Source organism: Lissotriton vulgaris, chromosome 2_1 (assembly GCF_964263255.1).
Source record: "Lissotriton vulgaris chromosome 2_1, aLisVul1.2, whole genome shotgun sequence".
Lineage (NCBI taxonomy): Eukaryota > Metazoa > Chordata > Amphibia > Caudata > Salamandridae > Lissotriton > Lissotriton vulgaris.
Genome location: NC_141687.1, coordinates 302,413,499 through 302,437,547, shown reverse-complemented (window position 1 = coordinate 302,437,547; position 24,049 = coordinate 302,413,499). Strand labels below are relative to the sequence as shown.

Below are 24,049 nucleotides of genomic sequence, written 5' to 3'. Positions count from 1 at the left end.
TAGCCAAGCTTAGATCCGATTATAACCTGGCTCTTAAGCAAAGGAAAAATGAATTACGCGAGGAAGCTTGGGAGCGGCTGGATCTGGCGGCTGCATCGAACAACTGTACCCTTTTTTGGGCAGTAGTAAATAGCCCCTTTTTAAAAGACGATAAACTTCCCGTGTTAACCTCAAACGTGGGTAAGGAGTCGTGGGTACAGCACTTCTCCGGTATTTTTAACTCTAATACGGTAACGTTGCCGACAAGTTGCTCTTGGCCAGTACTTGATTTAGACATCACCTTGCAGGAGGTCCTAAGTTGTATTAGGGCTAGTAAGGGCGGTAAGGCCCAGGGACCCGACGGTGTCCCAGTCGACATGTACAAATTTGCACCTGAGATTTGGGGACCAGTATTGGTCAAAGTTTTTAATGCTGCTGTGCGCTATACTTTCCCGTGCACCTGGTCCGAATCCATAATAGTCCCGATTCATAAGAAAGGGGACCGAGGAAATGTTAAAAACTACCGGCCAATCTCATTGCTGGATTCGTCTGTCAAAATTATGAGCCGTGTACTCCTCGTCCGATTAGAAGAGTGGGCTGAGTCTAATCAGATAATGACAGACTGTCAATACGGGTTCAGGAAAGGTAGAGGCTGCATTGAACAATGCTTAAACCTGGAGCTCCTGATAGGGAAATACACCCGAGCTAAAAATGGTTCGCTCTACCTATGTTTCGCTGACCTGAGCAGCGCTTTTGACCTGGTGGACCACGCCATATTATGGACTATATTGCTAGAAATGGGAGCACCTAGGGAAATTATATACTTTTTGGCCCGTCTATACGAGAGGCTTAGCTCGTGCGTCCGTTATGGGCCTTCGGGCGAATGCACAGATAAATTTAGGGTCAGGAGAGGTATTAGACAAGGGTGTGTTTTGGCCCCTTTGCTTTTCACTCTGTTTATTAATGAAATTGATTCGATCCTAAAGGAGGTACCAGCGGACGCCCCTAGAGTAAACACAAGTTCCATCCCCGTGTTACTCTATGCGGACGACGCTGTGTTGCTCTCCAGGACCCCTCGGGGCCTACAGCTTCTGATAGATAAATTTGTGGCCTTTATCGAAAAGAGAAAGCTGATCATTAATAAGAGCAAGACCTATGTGATGGAGTGTGGAGCTAGTAAAGTCAAAACTAAAAAGCCCTATAGGTATCTCATCGATGGTCAAGAGGTGCAGTGCGTGGAAAACTTTTGTTACCTAGGGGTCAACTTTTCTAAAAACGGCCGCTGGGACACCGAGCATAAGGTGGTGCGTGATAAAATGGCCAGGAGTGCAAATGGAATATTCGCCTTTGCAAGTAAATTAGGTAATAGAAGACCTAAAGCTATGCTTAAGATTTTCGAAGCCAGGTGTCTATCTGCTGCCCTCTACGGAGCAGGGGTATGGGGAGTATCCAGGGCAGAATCTTTGCAGGTAGAAGAGAATACATTTCTGAAAAAATTATTGTGTCTCCCGACTTCTACTGCTAATAGTCTGGTTCATAAAGAATTAGGACTATGTCACCTAAATGATTTATTATTATTGAGACCTTTGATGTTGTGGCGTTCTATTTGGATTAAAGACGAAGTTGCATTTAATAGGACCATCATTGAGGATTGCCTTCGTCTTGACTATTTTCTCAGAATCCCTTGGATTAAATACATTATTGAATCCTTTTCTAATGTGTTTGGGTTTGACGTTGCATCAGATCATTGTTCTGCTTCGGATCTCTCTAAAAAGAGTCTGAAATTAATTTTCTTAAATCATTGTGCAGAAAGACGGGCCACGGATGATCTGAAGCTTTCTACCTGTGCACGTTATAACCATTTGAATGAATTTGTGGGCCTACATCCATACCTCACTCAGGTAACTAAATGGCATCATAGGTTTGTTCTTACCAGGTTGAGGATGGGTACGGCCCATCTATTGGTTGCATTCCCTGAGATTAAAACACGCCCCACAGGTCCATGTCGGTGTGACAATATTTCAGAACAAAGCACAGAGCACTTTCTACTTACTTGCAACTTGTATAGCGAATGTCGTAAATTCTTTTTAAAACCTTTATTTATTAAATTCGGAGCCAGAACTGTCAAAGCGGCAATGAAATTACTTTTTAACATGCATCATCCTGACATCTGTTTTTATACAGCTAGTTATTTACTCAGGGCTATCAGTTATAGGAAAAGCATGATTTTTTAATGTTTTTTATACAACATTTTACCTATTCTAAATCTTTTTTAAGTGTCTTATTTGATTTATTATATGTACTCTACTGTATTTTCTTTCTTAGTGATTGCGATTGTCATGAACATTTTTAGTATGTTTTTTGTATGTATGTACTTTTATGGACATGATTTACATGTTTCCGAATAAAGTTTATTGAATTGAATTGAGGTGACAAAATATGGGATTTCAACAGTACAAAAGACCTGTACTTCAGGCATCTTTGCTATCAAAGTAATTTCTTGCCATATAATACAGTGGCAAATCACTTTCAGGAATCAAAGTACCAAGGGGGTAGGAAAGCTCAAAATGAGGGGACTTTATGAAATCCGTACTAAGAGAGAAGGAATAGAAAAAGAGGAATCAATGGACCCTCAACAGGCAGATGCCTCTTAAAAGATGAACAAGACTAAGGTCTAGTCAGCCGGATGTTGTTACTGTATCTTCTTCAGACCCAATAACCTTCTTGAGATGCTGCTATGTTGGGTTTCTTCCTCCCCATCTCCCACAGGGAAATATTTCTTGTTTTCCTCTCTTGCAGTACCAGGATGCTTTGGGGTAGCAGCGTTATGAACCCCAATGCAATTTTGCATTGTATTTCGAGAACACAATCAATATCTTAAACACAGATGCATTGGGGATTCATGCTCTAGAATGAAATATCTGCATCTCTTCAACCTTGCAAATGTCTAGCATTCTAAAGTTACAAACAATCTGTAGTCTTTGAAGGTACAGTCTATTGTAGTAAAAATAGCTTTTGAAAATATCAGAGGTTTGAAGAAAATAGGCCATATGGTCCACTTTAGGAAAGGTTGTTCGTAGTCAGGACACCAGAATTCACCGTATCCAAGACATGGCAGGCTGCGGATAGAAATTGGCTGGTGTAGCACTTTATAATCATGTGACAGATCCAACAAGGACTCGGGTAACTAGTTATGCCTTTTAACCCCTTTAGTCAGAATCTCCATCGTCCTGCTTTGCTGTTGCCGGGTCGTCTTTTAATAATTCTGCACTGGCCCTTTGTGTCCTCTTCTCTAGTTTTTCCAGTTTCTTTGCCACATCTTGCTTCAAATCCCAGTCTTACTTCCATGGGACGAGGTCGGCCAAGTCCACTTCCTCAATAACTGGTTCTGGTTTTGCTGCATCAAGCTGGTTTATTCATTTTCCCTTCCACTGAAGCTGGATTTGCCTTTGGCTCTTGCCTCTGTTTCAGGGGTATAGTTTCTAAACTTAATCTCTGTTTGATACTGCCCCCATCTTACCCGTTTTCTATGAACTGCTGATTTTCAGGCCGACCATCATCTTTCATCTTCAGTTGTTTGTTGTTCAACGCTTTCTGTCTCTATTTTCTATGCAAAGCTTTTAGACCTGGGCAGAGTTTGTGAAGTTGTGCTGCTTGGAGCTAAGCAGCGGGCTGAAAAAACCCAACCGCGCTTTGCGGAGTTCCGGGAGCTGCGGTATCCGGTATGTTGCGCTGATTTTTAGTGCCAGGAGTTAATCCCATGCTGTAAAATCAGCATGAATTGCTGCGCCAGAGAGCGCTGCTCCTTTCTACTGCTTGAGTATATTTTCTACTCAGGCGACAGCTTCCTCAACGTGAGTGGCAGCTTTCTCAACGCCAGTGGTAGCGACCGCCCGTGTTCAGAAATCTCACTGGGAGGTGGTCTAGCGCACAATTTTTCTCACTCGCCAACATGATGTTGGCGAGCTGCGCAAGAGAAAAAAATCTGCACCGTGTTGCAGAGTTTTTCAAAACTCTGCACGGAGTGGGCAAAGGTCTGCGAACTCTACCGGCAGTGCAGAATTCTTCACCCACCTCTAAAAGCTATCTCATCCAGCTTCCTACCTCCACATTCACAAGGAGCATGAGCGAGTTCAGACTGACCTTTTATTTCATCGGCAGACCTATATATTATGAAATATCCCACTCTTGTGATAGGTTGTATGCGGACGCACTCCACGATTATGACATATACCTCCGGGTCGGAGTGGAACAAAAAAAGGACTGTGCACCAAAATAAAAGTAGCCCCCATTAGCGAACAAGATGGCTAAAAAAGTTCTCTGCATTTGAAAATCAGACCAGTTTTGAACTTGTAAGACCCACACACTGCTAATTAAAAACAAAAACGCCCACATAATGATCTGTCAAACCAAGCCCATCGGGCGCTTCTTTATTGGCCTGTAGGACAGTTCGAATCTGCCTCGTTGTCCAACTCAATAACAAAATATTTCTCTGCAGATCCGTAGTTAACCTGAACCTTTGGTGAGGTATTTGGTTCTGCTCTTTCCGATTGTTCAGCAGACATTGCGGGATTTTTTTTTATGTTATAAGTAAAATAAAGAGCGTGGAAAATTAATTGGAGCTATGCATCCTCATTATCCAAAATAACCTGGGTCTGTATGTCGGCTTCAGTTTCAGCAGCATCAGGAGGGAATGCTGCATTCAAATTATCTGCAGATTAGCAAGTGCGAGCAATTAACACATAGACTGCGACAGATTGAAGGCAGCAGCAAGGTGGGGTGTTGTGGCCTGGAGCTACGCATGAATCACAGGAGATCATCACTTTCTGCTGCTGCTGAATATTAAAACCATCGTCCTGGCTTACTTTTTTAACCTCGATTAAACCTAGCAGTAGATATTCGAATGGCTTTTTGCCTGTTGGGAGTGCTAGCCATTGCTTTAGCCACATAATTCAATGTCAGTAAACTTGCTCTCAGCTATGAACAACTTTGACTAAATTCCCACTGTAAATAATTACGACGCCACTTTTAATAGGTCACCTCTTAGGAAACCACACTGATGTGTGCCCCTATCGCTTTTCATATTGGGACCCAAATAAATGATTGTGACCTGTCGGTCATACGGTTGCCATGAGCTTTTTAGCACAATCTACATGTCGTTTTGTAAGATAGCACTCAGTGTCTGCAAAAGCGATTGCACAACCTGTTCATTTGTAGGAACTTTACACCTAATATTGGGCTTTGCAGCATGAACATTCCTGGCACTACCTTGTGCCTTTAGAGGTTTCCACTCCATCTTACCTTCAGCCCATAGGATCCCTTTCGACCGTTTTGTGAAGGGGGCCATAGTGATGCGCCTGTTCATCTGGGAAGGCCAAGCCCATGCTCCCAAGCCCACCCTTGTGTCTTATAACCCTTTCTTTCCCTTCTCACTGCTCCGTCCATCTGTCAAAGCGTTGGAGAATGTTGTTCATCCAGAGTACTTTCCGATGGGTGGGCAACCATCCCAGGGTACCATCTTCAGTGCCTGGGCCCCGGTTATCTAATTCTAAAATGTGCTTGTTTTGCACTGTTTTCATGTAAAATGCTAAAGGCCAGGCTGGTTCGGTGACCACTCCCTTCATGACCTTTGCCCCTTTGGAGTTTCAGCATTTTATTACCTTGAAACAATTGTATACCGATACCACAAAGTATGTTCTTTCTGAGGAGACATTCGTCCAAGACATGATACGGGCACTCGGGCCAGCATGCTGGTGGTATTTTCACTGGGGATTTCCCTTAGATGCTTTTACACCCTAACATAAAACATGGGCCTTTGTTTCTCATGTGATCTACTGCCCTGCACTATCATAATTTGCCTTTATAGTCACAAACCAGTTTTGTTCATCAGGTTACATGAAGTCCTGGGGAGCTGTAATTTCTCATCTTTGTGCCAGATGCCCATCATACATGGCCATGTAACAAAAAATTATGTGTGACCATCCAGAGTGTCGCTCTAAGATTTGCAAGGCAGAAATGAAATCCTTAAACACAGCTGGTACCCAACTGTGCTGCCAAATGTCAGAAAGGCTGAGCGAAGGTGGTGCCTTCAGGTGCAGGCCTCTTCATGCAAGGTGAGTGCTCAGAACTTGGAGTACTTTACAGCTGGGAGGGTTCTGCACCAGATAGTCTGTCCCGCCACAGTCACAGTAGCCTTGAACTAGTACGAACTGACCATAACAAATACATGCAGGACACAGGAGCAGCTATTTCCTGAGAAACCATGAAGGCTGGTTCCTTCAAGGTCCTCTGGGAGTGTTGCAGGCCAGCGACCACAGATATTGATTTCCCAGGGTTTGTGACTTCTACGTTCACTGTGGACTCGTATTGAAAACTTATGACCATGAGCCTGATAGTAGCAATACTATCCCGATAGACCGGAGTTGGTGGCTTAGAGTTCTCCAGCAACTGCTCCTGAAGTGGCACCTGAAGAACCGGTGCAGTCCTAGCCTAGCATATGTGAAATGTTCTACACATGGGACACATCAAAAATAAGTAGATAAGTATAGAAATTGGTGGTAGAAATTGGTGGTTTGTCTATCAAACACATCTGTGTCTCATGATTCTCTGACAACTATGTTTCCACCCACCAAGGGTCCGCTGAGCCAGACCTAAACTTAATTGAGTTCAAAAATATTTTTCCTTCTCTTCTCCTATTGCTATACCTTCCAATTTTAACAATCAAGAAAATGTAATCCACGACGTGTTACATTTTATGGATTATTTATTTCTACAACAGGAGTGGATTCTCATACATTTGTAGAAGGCAACTTTGGATCTACTTATATGGTTTCCTCCTATATGCTCCAAGATGCTCCTTGGAGTGATAGCCGCGCTTTATAAAAACTGACTTACATTACATCACATTACAAGTATATGATCTTTGCTAGTTAATGTACCCGATCTTGATTCATTCATATTTTGATAGAACCATATAACTCATTGATTAAATGCTCTTGTAGTTAAACACCTACTGTCCTATCGAGTTGTATGTTAACATTCATTGTTCTATTGATTAAGTTGACATGTCTTTATACTTTGACACATGAATAACCTTTACATCATTTTCAGTACACACCTATTAATGTAAATATCTCATTATATACTGATAACCAAGCTCACAAGAGGTTATTAGGTCGCTCTTATTTTCCTTCTGTGCAATATGGGTCATCTTTAACCTGTCCTGCTTTATTTATCCAATAAATCGGATTTATTTATCCAATAGCAACTTGCATGCTGAGACACACAGGGCCATCTGTGGAATCACAGCAGTGAAATTACAAGTTGCAGAGTCCTAAGTGCTGTTGGCTAAAAAAGCTGGGGTGGTTTAAAATGACTCACCTGGCAGCCATGCAGTACTTCTTATCTGCCTTACTTTTTAATCGCCCTTCTTTTTCGTTGAGGAGGGAAGAGACCAATGGAATAATAGTGACAAATAAGTCGGTCCTATACCTATTGCATGGCCCCCCACCCGCTCTGCCCCGAGGTTACCCTATTCCCCTGGCACCCGATGGTTTCAAATACCTTGGGATCTTCATTACTCCAGACCCAAAACTATTCTACGACCATAACCTAAAAGGTCCACTGCAACGACTGCATGATGATGTCTCTCACTGGAGGTCACTGCCGCTGTCCCTTCTCAGTAGAGCCGCCCTATTTAAAATGCTAGCCCTCCTGCGCTTTTTATACGCTTTCCAAAACTGCCCCTTTCCTATGTGGATTCCTTTTTTACCGCGCTGGAAGGAGACATGCGATTGCTATTGTGGGACGGAAGGGCTCCTCGCATCGCTCTCCGTAAACTGACCAAGGGATGGTATGACAGTGGAATTGCCCTGCCCGACATGCACCTGTACTTCTGGGCATCCCAGTTGGTGGCCACCAATTCTTGGATCCACGGATCACCCACAAACCCAGCATTCCATTTGGAGCGATACCATACGGGACGTGAAGGTTACTTGGGGGCACTATACAGTAAACCCGTGCGTAAACGCTATGTAGGTCCGATGCGCCAGACGACGGCCATATGGCACCAAGTTACAAAAAGTCTGGGATGGTCCGACAGGTTTACCAAAGCCACGCCCTTCTGGTCCTTTCAGGCCCTTGGCTCCCTGTGTTTCCAACTGGGTTTCGACAAATGGGACACCATAGGCATATCCACCTTGGGAGACTTGCTACACAAGGGAACGCTCCTATCCTTCTCTGATCTCCAGAAGAAACATGCACTTGCCCAAGGGTAGGCCTTTCGATACCTCCAGATCAAACATGCCATCCTCACGACTGTACCCGACCTCCCTTCCCTCCCAGAGGCCTCACCCGTCGAAGACAGGTTACTCTCCGAACACCTTCTGACGAAGGCTATCTCCTGCACTTACCGCAAGCTTTGTAACAATCTACCTGACTCTTTCCAGACCCTGCGCGACAAATGGGAGTGGGATGTGGAACACTTAGAAGGGGAAGACTGGGAGACGGCGCTGATGTCCCCAAGGGAATCGGCAATTAATCACTGTTTCCGCCTGATACAACTCAAAATCCTTCACAGGACACACATGTCCAGTCCCCTACTGGCTAAACTTGGTAAACGCCCAAACGACTTATGTCTGCGGAGCTGCGGCTTAACTGGTACTTTCTATCACACCTTGTGGGAATGCCCCATAATTCAACTCCTGTGGACCAGGGCAACCCAGAAAATGGTGGAGGCGCTGGGGAAGCAGGTCCCAATGACACTTAGGGGAGGGCTCCTCAATGTCTGGGGGGGCAACGGATCTGACAGAGATAGAACATCAATGGCTGGCCCTCGGCTGTCTCCTTATAAAACGTTCAATAGCGATGAAGTGGGGTCCTCCTGACCATCCTCTGGTGGTGGGTTGGATCGCAGAAATGGTTAGAGCTATGGTCGCTGAAAAAACAGTTTACAAACTCAGAGGGTGTCCCAAGAAATGGGACAAGAAGTGGGGTAAATGGAATGCATATAGGGGTGAGATCTGTAGCTCTCCCACTATGGACATGGCTATGGACAGGTTGAGAAACGTGCATTGCGACCCAAACTAAGAAGTATGATTATTGTATTATTGTGTGTATTGTCCTCTTTGTCATCGGAAGTTTTGTATGATTGCATGTGGTTTGATTTTTGATCGCGTCCTTGATTACCAGAAATGATTCTGAATTGTCCCGATGTTTGTATCATGGTCACCTCTTGCTTTTGTGCTTTTATATTGCTAAATGTGCTCTGATTTGTGTTTTCAATAAAAAATTAATTTAAAAAAAACAATGCCTCTAAAAGTAAGCAAACGTCATCTTGAAAGAAATGAAACACCCTTAGCCCAAAGGAGGGCCACCGTACACTGTTCCGGTATCTCCTGGTAGAATCTGAAAACCGGAGACTCATACTCAGAGCACAAGCAGCAGTATGAACATCTAACAGTGCCAACCTTACCTGTCCTATTTGTGTCCTAGTTCAGGTTTTCTTCCTTGTGTGATACTGATATATTGGCGAAACATAGGGAAGCCATACATTAAATCTAAACGAAGGCGGTGAAGAAAGATTTGAATGCAGTGATGAAAAGCAATGTGCTTAAAGAAGGTTTGAGAAGCTCATGGGAAATAGTACAGAATACATCAAAGTTCTTTCATCTTTGTCTGGCAAGTGGACCAAGATATATTTAATTCACAAACTAAACTGACATATTTCCATGATAAAATTGTCTCTCTAGTGACCCATAATTTCATGACAATCATCACTTATCTTGACCACCATGAATTACTGAATGTGTCATTATCTCTCAAGCTTTGTCAAATATGCCTGTCCTTTGTAAAGTCTCTTGAATAATGGCACAGCGCTATCCACCAGAAAATGTCTGTATCCATTTAACGAAACGCAAAAGTCTGTTCAGTTTTAGAAATCTCCATTTTGACATTTTAGCTCTAATGGAAGCTGGAAGTTTATGATAATTTGATATATTATTTTAAGCCAACACTCTATTTACATGTTTCCTACCGTTCTCTGCCTTCCTTTTTAGAAAGTATGCACCAAATGTGGAATTGAAACCCTTGGCAGCCAGAAGCGACCGCTGTGGCTCTGTAAAATTTGCAGCGAGCAAAGGGAGGTAAGAACAATTATTTAAGGATAATCAGCTCTGAAAAGTGCCTTAGTGCTAGATGCAAGAGGATTAAATCTGGTATCTTGGAAATAATTTGTTTACTTGGTATCATGCATTGACATTTACATAAGCACATTCCACTACTCCACAGCTATTTTTAACTTGTTATAATATTGAGATTTGGAATAACGCCCTTATGAAGCGACTGGCCGGCTGTAGTTTGTTCCACCAGGACACTGGGCGGATGTACACCTATACCCTGGGGGAGTGCAGCCCACCAAAATTACAGTTCCTAACTAGGCAGGCGAAGAATTTTGTGCCGGCAGCAAGGCCGCCATCATGGCGGCTCCACTGGAGCTTTGTTGAACAGACCCCAGGTTCAATGTGCCTGCTCTGCAAAGAGTTTTTATTTTAGCAAAAACAAACTGCCAGAGCTTGAGCTTGTGATTGAAAGACAAAAATACCAACGGCCTTACAAGCTGGGATTTTCCTCACAGTACGTGCAGGTAATTTTGTTTCCCTGTGCGTCATCACCAGGTTTCCCATGGTGGCATTGAACAGGAAAACATTACGGAGGAACTTCTACCCTAGGTGGGGCGTTTTTTCTGAAATATTTAACCCAATGCCAGTCACGTGTGGGTGAAAGGTTTCAGCTTGAATAGCCAGTGTTTTTTTTTTCTCCTTTCAGATTTATGTAGCGCAAACTAGACCCGAAGGTATTGGAGCGCTTTACATGAGCACCGGTTACGTTAAACAAGGGCACATTCATTTTCTATTTTTTGTTGGTAGGCACGGGGAGATTAAGGGCTAGATGTAGGTAATTGTAAATTACTGATTCGAAAATACCGAATTTTACCGATTCGGTAATTGCTATATAGATAAAAAATCGGTAAAAATTACCGAATCGTTAAGATTCGGTATTTACCGATTCGGTAATTGCCATTCATTTCAATGGGCCTGGAGGCCCATATGAATGAATGTCAATGTACATCTCCGATTCGGTAAAATAGGGAAAGAGTCAAGGGTGGCAGGGTGTCACTTTGACACCCTGTTGCACCCCTGATTAGTGCTTCTGTGCCCTAGCAACGCCGGCACCGCGATTCATTCACCTGACTTGCCATTCGAATAGAGATTTATTCCTGCTACCGAACCGATCACTGTGGACCGGTTTTCGGACCCACCGACTTCTTCCCCACCGGCTTGGTCCTCGGGTCCTCCCGAGACCGTGATTCTTCAGACCGACATGGGGATTTATTGCTGACACACAATTGACTCGACGCCTAAGCTGAAACCTACTACTCCAATATATTCAAGGACTGCCCCACGTGGCGCCCACGGAACTCCGGACCTTGCATAGGAGCCAGACTACCATTACCCCTTATTCGCTAATCCGACACTGTATTCTACTCATCTAGTCCTGATGATGATCCTAAACTGCAGGGATCGAAACGCCGTCGACTTTTCAGCCAGACTCTAGGCGCTTCTTGCCTAACAAGTGGGGGACGATCTACAGAGTTCTGATACCCTGCCGGGTCATGTTTGCGTTTAAAAATTTTTTTTTTTTAAATAACTGCCTGTTCACACCATTCTGAATTCTGGTGGTCGGTAATGAAAGTTTGCACTTGTAAGTGAATGTATTCACATACATGCGTGAATGCGGCCACAGTAGTTAAAAAAAACTAGAAGTGTTATCTATTTTGTTATTGATCAAAACAAATAAAGGACTTACTTCTTGAATTGTGTACACTCAAATTCTTAAGAAATGATTCTTTCGTACAGGCACTATTGTGGAGAATCCCTGAATAGGTGTCAGCCTAGCTACCATTCTGTCTGCTGCCGCTCACTTGTCTCCTGATGACTATTGACTTGAGGGAGGGTTAGGGGTCTGACCTACAGGATTATTCCACAAAGTAACTGTGGAAACAAGAGAATGAAATGGATGATTTGCTGGTGATACGTCTTTGATTCCAGACATCCCTCTCAAGATTAAAGCGTCAGTGAATGTTCATAAAAGCAGGCAACATGAGGCAGATCACATCGTGTGAAAGAAGACAAAATCCCTTTAGGACTGGGCATTTGACAACAATGTGTTTCTCTCAGAAGAACATCCTCCAACCCTTAACAACGGCCAGATGCCCCAAGTTGCTCCTGTTGCATTAGTAGTTGTATCAAGTCCTGCTTCAGGTGATCTTCAGATATTTGGGTCAGTCCCTCTTAAAACTTTTTTGCCACCTCGATGAGCAAGAAATGCTGGTTCTTCAACAGCAGGAAATAGTAACTGGATCCAGGGCAGACGCCTCTTTGATGGCCTTCAGCAACATGTTTGCCTTAACTTCCCATTCTGTAGAGAACCAGGAATATGATGTTAAAATTTATTTTTCGATATTTAGAATGCCTTTTAAATGCAGTGGAACATTTTTCTCTCGATTACGTCACAAACGGCAAATGAGACCAGTGTTTTTCACATCAGAAATAAGGATAACCTAACGTGATGGGGGATTTTGTTGACAAAGTTGACAAAGTATGGAACCCGTCCTATGATATACGGATTTACAGAGTGTGTAGCTACCCGACGGCTTCTCAGCGCTGCATGAGTCATAGCGTGCACCTGAGAATATCTAGGACAGTAAGCCGGGGGGGGAGTCTAGCAGGGGTATAGCCATGTTTTCAGCAGTTTTTTTTACCTAGTCTCGTTAAGTTTGTTTCCTAGCTCCGCAGGTATTGAGTTCCATAGCCTAGGGATCAGATACAAGAATTCAATTCAAATAACTATATTTCGATAAAAATATCATAAAAGTTCATAAATACATGAGTACAATCATAAAATATATAAAAAACCATTATATACATAAGTACATCACTAAATACAGGTATTACCTATGTGTAGTTAATCGAATTTTTACAATACATGGTTAAAAATGCATTTGTTATTTTAAAGAAATGTTGTTTTAAAGTTCATTTAAAACACTGTACAGACATTTCCTATCAACCTGAACAGAGCCAACTTTAATCAGTTATCTTAATACAGTTCATAATTCCCCCCCGCTTTTTTCCTTATATAATACACTGCAAGAAGATACCTGCTTATGCCAAATACAAATACCTGATGCGTATCTGTTAATAGAATTCTTTCAGCATCTTTACACCTCCATATTCCCAAATTTAGGCAGAGAGGTTTGATCCACTTTGTCCTTTGAATCTTATAAGCAGGACAAAAGAATAAAGCATGCGCAATGTCCTCCCTCTCACCTCCGTTGCACATAGTGCATTTTCACTGTTTTTATTCCACCTTGCAACACAGGTTTTTAGCATGAGATACAAGAATGATTTCCCACCCTGTCTGGTCCTTTGGAATAAAGGTACTTTTAGGGGTCCGATATTGGAGGATTTTAATGTCCTGCAGGGAGTGTACGGTGACAGAAGGGCCCTAATCAAAGAGGATCCCTTGTGGTTGATTTCCCTGTGTGCCAAATAGAGTGCCTTGAATGTTATTCTTTCCTCCACTGGTAGCCTGTGGAAGGAGGCCAAGGCACTTTCTAGTTCTAGCTGCAGCGTTCTAGACTACCTGGAGTCTCTTGGTAATGTATTTTGTTGACTCAATGTACAGGGAGTGCCTGGACCACTGTTTTCCTGGATTGAGTAATAGGAGGTCTAGGAGTTTGCGTAATATTCTGAACATGCCAAAGCAGTCAGGATTAACAGTATTTAGAAATATGGCAAACAGGGCGTTTTCATCCTTTAAAGTTGATTTGCAGCCATCAAAATAACTATACAATGTAACTTATTAATGTCTCCCTTTACCTAGTATTGAGATGCTACCATGAGAGTTCACAGTTAAAGATTCCCAAATTGCATAATCTGTAAGTGAAGGAAGTGAGCTCAGGTTGATGCACCGAGTGCATGATAGCCAGCCATGCAATCTTAACAAGACAAGTGTGGAGAGGGCATTTGCCGGAGAACAATATCCTGGACCTCAACATGGGAGGTGGCTGGATGTGTGATCAAACCACTCACCTGACAGATGTTAGGCATCAGTCACAAAGTCGGTTCCTGCTTCCTTGCTTCACCATAGGTTGGTATTGTGGCCCTTTTCTACTGGAGAGTAAGGGATGTAGTCAAGCCTCTGGGTTTACTGGTCTCTGTTGCTATGAAAGTAATACATGGATTTCGGAAAGCAGGCGCAATGTAAAAGGCCTGCAGTGAAGGAAGCTGGACGCCACTTCTTACTTGTCAAGTATCCCAAAATACTACCCTTTTAGGCTGAAAGTCTTCTCCATCTGCTTGTCAGTATGTGTGTCTTGGACTCTGCAAATAATTTAATTCCGTGCCAATGTGTTCTTGTAACTGATCAACAATACTTATAGCTCATTCTCTCCTCCCCTTAATTTATGGTTTCCTTGTACCACTACGATTGGCGATCCACATTTAATATTACCTATTTGTTGAGTCCTGTTCCTTATTCCTACAGTCATTAAGATCAGTAAACACAGTAAATTTCTTTTGACCACTATTAAAAATCTGGCAGTACAGTTGTATAAAATATTTTAAAAGGTAGCCTCCCTCCAGACAGGTTCTGACATCCAAACCAACATCTGTTAAAGTCAAGACGACACGCTATATTTCTTGGAATTTGTCGCATTTCCATAAAACTTGTCAGATGTTTTCAGTACCCGACTGTTGATAATGCCTTTTCAGCATGCCATAGTATTGGGGCATGATGGATAGCATCTGACTTGCAGTTAATAATGTAATCCTATCCTTTGTTAATCTGCTGCTGATAAGGCCTTTCACCTCACACACATATTAATCAAGTCTGCCAACTGAGCAAGTTTTCTTTATCTCCACATATTGGAATTTTCCAATTAAGGGACATGCACCGTAGCGGTGCAGAGATAATTATAATACACATAGCATTTCATAATATGCCCGTGGAAGTAAGATATCTTTTTCAAGCCTTCTGTTGCAGGCATTTCCAGGGACTTGTTCTCGTAAGGAAGATCAGAAGTATAGTTCCATTATCCTTCCACCAGCGACAGGGCTCCTACTTAACAGGGTTCCTGGAACAGTGGTTAAATGTGGCACGTTAACACCTCGTCCACCTTCAGTCCCTCATCAGCTACCTTACCCACGTGTACTCATTGCTTGCAGACGTCTACTAAAAACACTGATGTTTGGTATGTTTTCAAAGCAGTTTTCAGTTTAACTGGTGATCCAGTCAGCTAAGCCTATTAGCAAGGAGTGGAAGCACACATTTTCACCAATTGGTAAACCAAACCAGAGACATTTATTTGCTGCTGCAACAGTAAAGCCTTCTGTGCCAAAACATGTTAAAGCTCCTGTCTGTACCTGTGTTCTACACAGGTTTCTTTAGCATGTTTACTCTTGATTATCTCTTAGATCCACTGCTGTCAGATTGGTGAACTTTGTGGAGCTTCTCCTTCACTTCTATTATCTCCAGCTCCCCAGATATCAAAATAAATGTCTTAATGATCATTGTTTCTGCTTTACAGTTAGGAGCACTCATTAATGTCACCCACCTTGGTAAGAATAGGGATCCACATGAATAATCTATCTGGATTCTTCAGAATTCACTTGCGTCGTTAAAGATAATGTTTTGGGGGTTTTAATATCTTTAAAACCTCCCAAGGGTGGGATATTCTTTTTGTTCCTATATCATATCTTTACTGCACCTTTGATATTTGTCTTTCACCCTTTAATTTAGATCTTGTTGCTGACCTTGTAAGCTCTCCATAGTATAGTTGTTTCCTGAAAGTAAAAAACAGTTATGTATAGATGTGACCGAAGTGTAGACACACATCTCAACCCAGAAGCCAAGACTATACATGTAAACAATTTTGATCCCTGAGTCTGTCTGATCCCAGGATCAGTATAGGGAAGACGGTATCTTGAAGTGCTTTTAATATCTGTACCCTGTGTTTAGTGCCAGCCTTTATCCTTCTTTGGCCGACGGCTTTTGGAATTTCTAACACTGAGCCATTGCATTGACTACATATCCATATGTATATGTCATATCACTTCCAAGTTTTTAGTAATTTCTGTCAATGACTCCACTAAAGCCAACGACACCCTTTATCATCTAACAAACACCTGCTCTATTTTAGGACATGCTCTCTCTAAGGAGTGCAAGTCCCTCTTTATCTCATCCTCCTTACTGGTGAGTTTGTAAGCTGTTTTAAGAACCTCACATGGGTTTCTGTATCAAGAGATGTTCTTAAAAATCTTGACTCTGATCTCCATGTAAAATAATTGCCATCCTTAAGGTTGTGAGGCTAAATCATAATCAGGAGATATAGACCAGGTGTCGGGCAGGGTATTGCTTTTTATGGTAGCTGCTAAATTTTCCTTTAGGTTCAATTGTCAGCACACGGAATATCATGCATTGTTATGGAATGGTGGGATTAAAGTCTGGATGATGTTTACATACTTTGAGACGTATACTCTTTAATCATTTACCTAGCGTTTGTCTTGTTTTTTCTAAGCATGGACAGATGTTTCATCCTGTCATTCGACGCTTACATATGCAGACTCCCTCTGTATGTGCTCCTTATCGCCTCAAGCAATCTTTCTGATTGTACTGTGAATTTGTATTCCTGGCACTCTGAGCTTTATCTGTTTGATATGGTTGGCTCTTAAAATGCTGTCTTTGCTATTCTGTCTTTGTCTGTGGGGTATCAAAAGTCTCTGTGTACCTCTTAAACCACAGATATTCCCTCTTGATAGGCTTTAGTTTTCATCAAATCTTCCTCATATATAGGAGTGAAGCGTTGCAAAGCTTCCACCTGATTGAATTCCAGTTTGCCTTCTATTGTATGCTCCTCTACACCCATAACAGCGTAATCTCACTTTCCTCCTAAGTATAAACAAATGTAAGAATATTCTACATTACTAAAGTAATCGTTATAGTGAACTGCTCCATGTTACTCATTTCTGCAACCCCACAGAAATCTCTTTGCTTCTGGGCCTGAGTGTTGAAGCATTCTCTGGTTTGCTGCCAATATCTTCATTATACCTTTGTGCCCCAATAACTTTGCAGGATTGTCCTATTGTTCAGTGGTGCATTGCTTACTATGCCACTAATTTGCATTCATGCTGGCCTCATTTACAGTTTTACTTTTGCTATTAGAACATTCCAAGATGTTCTGACTGTTCTCAAGACTACTGTCCGTTGACCATCCTGTCTTTTCTAGTTATTTCTTTTTTCCTTGGATTCTTTCAATCTCGGACTATAGAATATGTATTTTTTCAAGGATTATGTGTTCCTCTGTTTAGAGTGCTTGCATTTGAGCACCTTACTCTAATCAGTTTATTTTCTGGCCTTACTGAGCTAAGTGTTTGTATTTTTAGGTCTCGCCTCAGACGACACACGCCCTGACTGTTGCAAGACATTTTGTTACATAACAGTGGGCTTAAAGCTTGCCTAATACTAACCATTGCTTGGCTTCATTGTCCCTTTCATTTGTGTGCTTCTAATTTGTCAACTCCCTTTGCCTTTCCTTCCTCTTCTTGTGCTTGTCCTTCTTGGAGCATGGACGCACTATTGTGTCCATTCATTTGTTCCTTTTTCTTATGCGACTTTTGTTTAAGAATTCTACAAGAGTGCCTGTAATTTCCAGCTGTCTAGCACTTGTACTTTTCACCCACCATGTTACGCCTTCAATCCCCTCCTGCCCACACTCTCTGGTCCGTGTTCTTCTCTGTTTGGTTGCCTGAACCCCATCCGCTCACTCTCTGTTGTCTGTGTCCTTTCCCCAGATCCTCCCGCTCTCTGTTTTCCGTGTGTTTCCCCTAGCCACTCCCATCTACCCTGCATTGTTTGGGTACTCTCCCATCCCCTCTCACCTGTTCTCTCTCCCACCCATTTCCTTTCTACCATTCTCGCTCCCTCCGTGTTGCCTCATACCCCAGTCTACTCTCCCGTTTGGGGACTGGGTTGCGGGATGAGGACAGGAGGGACTGGAAGGCAGTCCACACTGCTATAATTACTTTTGTAAAAGCACTATGATGCACCCAGCGCATCATAGCGATTGTTGAAAAATATTTTTTGCCTTGTTGAACGGCAGCCGCTTTGCTCTATTAACATAGATACAAATCATTTCAAAGTTGGTATTGCCCATGCGGTACAGAATGAACAAAAGGCACCCGCAGACCCAATAGTTCTCAAAGGCAAAACATATTGATTTTTTCAATGCTTGTCTCTACTGTGATTAACTTTGCTCAAAGCCATTTTAGATTTGGGTTTATAACTCTCTCAGAGGAACATTGTTTCTTAAATGTCGCCATGGCGCCTGGTGGACCAATCTACTTGGCAAAACTGATTCAGATTTTCTTTGGCCAAGTTGTCCCTTTCCACTTACCTTTTGGAAACGGTTAGAATGTATTTATTTATGGAATTTATTGAGCGCGCAAATACCCGTAGGTGTCTTGGCGCTATAGGAAAGAATGACTGTATGGTAGGTGATTATTGATTGAAGAGCAAGGTCTTAAGCTGCTTACGGAAGGTTATTAAGGATGTACTGATTTTGATTTGGTGCGGCAGGGTGTTTCAAAGTTTGGCAGTCGTAATTATGAAAGGTCTGTCACCCCAGGATACTTTCTTTGTTTTTGGAACCTCGTGCTGGTCTGTAGGGACATAGAGATTGTTTCAGGAAAGCAGGTCCTGATGCATGAATAGTCAATTAAGCTTAACTGTTGGTTAGAAGCGGTGTTTGGGATTAGAACCTATCAATCCACCGGAAGGAATACTACCCATTATTATATTTTGATTTTGTATTGTGTGGTCATATCGTTTATCGTCTTATATAAAGATTAAAACTCGTTTTATAAAAACTTGTGTGGAGTCTATTTGTGGTGACATCATTGGGTTGCTGTAAGTGTGCTTGCACACTCACAGCAGAGATAAGCCTGGTTGCTCGTGCCAAGCTACTAAGGGGGTGAGCAGGGCTATCTCAGACAGAGTCCTTACTTAGCCTAACGTGGAAACGAGGGGTCTGGATCTCTCACCTGGCGACAGCGGTTTGGGACAAGGACTCCCGCCTCCAGCATTTGGTGGCAGCGGTGAGGGATAAGGACCCCCACTTCCAACATACAGCATATGCTATTTTCTGCTGAACTTGGATGGTTTGCATGTCAGCTTGCCCTTCTCAGTACCCCATTCTGCAACAAGGTTTTGAATGCTGTTCTTTTTGTTTTCTATTCTGTCCTGTTGCACTTTAAGTCCACAGCACAGCGAGTTTGGGAAAACTTTATTTTGAGGTAGACCGTTTTATTGGGTAATCCCTTAGGGTATATTGTTCCAAAATTACACTAGTCTTTTACTTTGGAGGAATTGTAATTTTATATAGAAAATTGGTATGCTGATTAAGTAAGCCCAATTTATTTAACAAAACATATCTTTTAGTAGATATAGGAATCAAAAATCACTTTACTATTTTGTTTGTTGGGTGTATGTATATATATATATATATATATATATATATATATATATATATATATATATATATATATATATACACACACACACACACATTCAATGAAATACCATAGGTTTCAGGTGTGTTCTAGTTAGCTGGGCATTTCACTCATACAAAACCATAAAAATTCCTCTGTTATAGTTAGTCCTGCTAACTATAACTTGCGCCCCTGCGATGCACTGCTGATGACGTCACGTATTACATCACTCATGACATGGTCAGTAGCATCACTCATGACATCTCAAATGACATCACTGATGATATCATCCAGTGACTGTGTGTTTCTGTAAAGTTTAAATATGTTTAATATATATAGGGAAAGGCATATTGAGGAATGAGTGGGTGTATAAGTGTCTGAATGGATGATTTAGTAGGTGCATGACTGACTCTGTAAGTGAGTGATTAAACATATCTTACTGAATGCATGGGTTAGTGACTAAACTGTGTGAATGTCTGTATCCGTCCTGTCTGTTGGTGTGTAAACGGCTACATGGGTTTGTGAATAGCTACATGTGTCTATCAGCCCGCTTCATTATTGTGAAGTTTTGCGAGTCTGAAATAGCGATTAATAAGTAATCGCTATTCCAGACTCGCAAAACGGGATTCATGTAGGAATCGCAATATTTTTTGCAATTCCTACAGGTTCCTTATTTGCGATTAGCTAATTGCTAATCGCAAATAAGGAATGACTCCCCATTCATTATTTGCGATTAGCAATTAGCTAATCGCAAATGAGATTGCGATTTCAAGGGTGCAGGGGTGTCCAAAGGACACATGCAACTTAGAAAAATGCTTTTAAAAGCATTTTTCTAAGTTTTCGCTATTTACCACGAGGTTTGACTTCGTGGTAAATAGCGGTTCTAAATTGCGAATTCGCAATTTTTAAATGTTTCAAGAATAGCATTTAAGGAATCTCTAATAGAGATTCCTTAAATGCTATTCCTCGCAAATTTGCGAGTTCTTAAATAGCGAATTTTGCATTTGGGATGATGAATCCCAAATGCAATAATTGCACTCGCAAAGGGCCAGATTCTCAGAATCTGGCCCTTTGCGAGCGCAATTTCGCTTGATGAATCTGGCTGTATATGTTTTATTGATTGGTTGTCTGAGTATCTGTATGAGTGCCTCAGTGTTTATGTTGGTGGGGTGTGTGTGACTCTGTGCATAGATGTGTGAGTGGGTGATTCACTGGTTGCATGGTTTCAAGAGTGCATCTGTGATGGGCTGTATGGGTGTGTGACTGTGTGTATGGCCATGTTAGTGAGTGAATGTATATCTCATTGGTACATGTGTGAGTATCTACATATGTGAAAAGCAGTATATGTGTGTTGGAGTATATAAATGGCTATAAGTGAGAGTGTATGATTCTGAGAGTGGCTGTATGGATGGGTGTGTGCTTGTATCAGTGATTGTATAAGAGCGTAAGAATGTGCTAGTATTTGTATGAGTATTTGAGCTGGTGTGTGCATAACTGTATAGGTGAGTAAATGGCAGTGTGATTAATTATTTGCATGACTTACTAGGTGTGTGAGTACCTCTATGGATGAGTGGTGGTGTATGAGTGCATATGATAGTCCTGTACTGAGTGACCATAAGTACGAGTGACTGTACGGTGAGTGAGTGGATGTGTGTGTAAACCTAAGAATCAGTGAGTTTGTATGTAGGTATTGCTGTTGGAGAGTCTATGGTTTTGAGAATGGCAGTCTGTAATTTAGAGTGGGTATATCAAAGGTCATATTAGGGTGTGAGAAGATGCATCAATTTATCACATGGATGAAGTCATCAGTGAAGTCCCCAGTGATGTAATTTGAGATATCATCAGTGATGTAATTTGAGATGTCATAAGTGATGTCATCAGTGATGTCACTGACCATGTCATGAGTGATGTAATATGTGACATCATCAGCAGTGCATTGTAGGGGCGCGAGTTATAGTTAGCAGAACTAACTATAACGGAGGAATTTCTATGGTTTTGTATGAGTGAAATGTCCAGCTAATTATAACACTCCTGAAACCTATGGTTTTTTCAGTGAATTTCTAAGGTTTTTTAAATGCTAATTTCGAACTATAACGTGCCTGAAACCTATGGTTTTTTTCAGTGAATTTCAAAGGTTTTTCAAATGCTAGTTTCTAGCGATGCCTACAGTGGTAGGACATGTGAAGAAATGAGAAAAAACGCACAGAAAGAAGCAAAAGAAATGCCGAAAGAAGCAACAGAAGTCCACAAAGATGAAGAAAAGTGCAGGAAGAAGCAAGACATGTGCAGAAAGAACCAACAGAGGAGCAGAAAGAGGCCTTGTTACAAAATCATCCTGTGCCCACAACTTTTTCAGACGGGTACTGGTGGTAACTGACTCTGACTAACCAGGCCTAGAGCCAGTGGTATGCTAAAATACACTTAGAATACTGTGAAAACACCTACATACACTAGGGAACACTATGCATTGGGGTACTCATGTGATTAGCATGACCTCCTCTGTAAGACCCTAGTACATAATAGGGCAGGGGGATTAAAACTACCTCTTAAAACACTCTACGGGGCTCGTTTGCACTGTGGTGAAGGGAGAGAGGGGCCTGTGGTGACATGTGTGCAAACACACCCTGTGGCCTTTTTAAGTTGGGAGATTAAGTCCCCTTGAATCCTGACAGTCCGTAGGGTCCAACTAGCCAACCAGGTACCTCCAGTTAGCGCCACAGAGCTGCATTGCAGATGTGCAAAAAGGGGCGTGTTCTGGACCACCTCTCTGCAATGCAGGCCTCTGGCACTTACTGGAGGTACCTGGTGGGCTAGTTGGCCCCAGGGGCCCTCAAGATTGAAGGGGAATTAATTTCCCAACTTAAAAGGCGCCACAGGGCGTGTTTGCACATATCACCTCAGGCCTGCCCCCTCCCTTCACCACTGGGGAAACACCCCCGTGGCACGTTTTAAGTTGGGGATTGAGTCCCTTTGAATCCTGAGGGTCCCTGGGGTCCAACTAGCCCACCAGGTACCTCCCAGTAAGCGCCACAGATCTGCGTTGCAGAGAGGTGTAAAAAGGAGCATGGCCTGGACCACCTCTCTGCAATGAAGGCCTCTGGCACTTACTGGAGGTGCTAGGTGGGCTAGTTGGCCCCCAGGGGCCCTCAGGATTGAAGGGGAATTAATTCCCCAACTTAAAACGCGCCACAGGGCGTGTTTGCACACATGTCACTTCAGCCCAGCCCCCTTCCTTCACTACTGTGCAAACGCGCCCGTGGCACGCTTTAAGTTGGGGGATTAAGTCCCCTTGAATCTTCAGGGTCCCTGGGGTCCAACTAGCCCACCAGGTACCTCCAGTAAGCGCCACAGAGCTGCGTTGCAGAGAGGTGGTCCAAGGCCACGCCCCTTTTTACACCTGCCTTACCGATTAAGTGGGGAGCGATCTATCAGAGTTCATCTGTGCTAATGCTAAGCATGTTCTGAATAATCTCTACATTTGCACAAACTGCCTGCAGAAATATCTGTGACAAACCTTTAGAAAAGGACTGAGGCACTTTCATAGTTCTGAATGGAGGGCTCAATTATGTGACATCGCTCTAGTGAAATACTTTTCCTCAGTTTAGAGGCACGGAAACAAACTATGCTAAAAGCGAAACCGTGAAACTGCAAACAGACATGTTTGTAAAGGAGGATACTAAACGAGGCACTGCATAATTTCCTCATCATTTAGGGGGTTGTGCTGGGGTACTGTTTTAGGGTTTAGGGTAGTGCAGTGGTATTTGTGTAGTGTAAGGGGTCATACTGGGGTAGTGTTTTAGGGTTTAGGGTATCGCAGTGGTGTTTGGGTAGTGTAGGGGGTCGTGCTGGGGTAGTTTTTTTTTAAATTAAATGTTTTAAGTGTTACCAGTTTATTCCAATCGCCCAGCACCTCCCTCTCCCCTTTATTTGGAATACAATTGTCTTCATTCACGGTTGGAGCTATGACCCAGCAATAGAGTTACTTTTGGTCCTGAGGAGAACCCTGGCACTCACAGGGTTCGAAACGCGCCGACCGACCCGGTCCCGGGTCATTCCTTTGAATTTATATTGAAATTTTCCCGACAATCTACAGAAAGACTGTTTGCTTTCCTTTTAATTTTTACAAACAATTGTAAAAAACGACTAAAAAAAGACTCTTCATGCTTTGTATATATAGGTTCTTTTGACACCGGGACCAGTATGGATGTGGAGTAGTTTGAATGGATGGCCAAGAATGTGTTGTTTGTGAGTGAGTTTGATTTATTGTACATACCTATTTGCTTTTTTCATGTTTGTATATAAATGTACATAAACCTTTTTGTATTCCCATGCACAAAACAAAAATTGACTAAAAACTAAAATAATCTCCAGAAGAAAATTAAAAGCAAATGTTGCAATTCATAAAGCAAGTGTCCATGTTATTCTCATGTATGCTGTTTTCTTCAGTTGGTTTTGAAAAGTAAGTT

General features: G+C 42.3%; 1 protein-coding gene across 3 annotated transcripts in view; it reads left to right on the top strand.

Moving 5' to 3' along the window:
• The window catches only part of RPH3AL (rabphilin 3A like (without C2 domains)), a 1,157,680-nt gene that overhangs the window by 686,075 nt on the left and 447,556 nt on the right, over window positions 1-24,049 (top strand). For all 3 annotated transcript variants that reach the window (XM_086954990.1, XM_086954991.1, XM_086954992.1), the window contains one exon: window positions 10,035-10,121. In XM_086954990.1, the coding sequence (XP_086811116.1) occupies window positions 10,035-10,121 (87 nt within the window). The remainder of the gene's footprint in view (window positions 1-10,034; window positions 10,122-24,049) is intronic.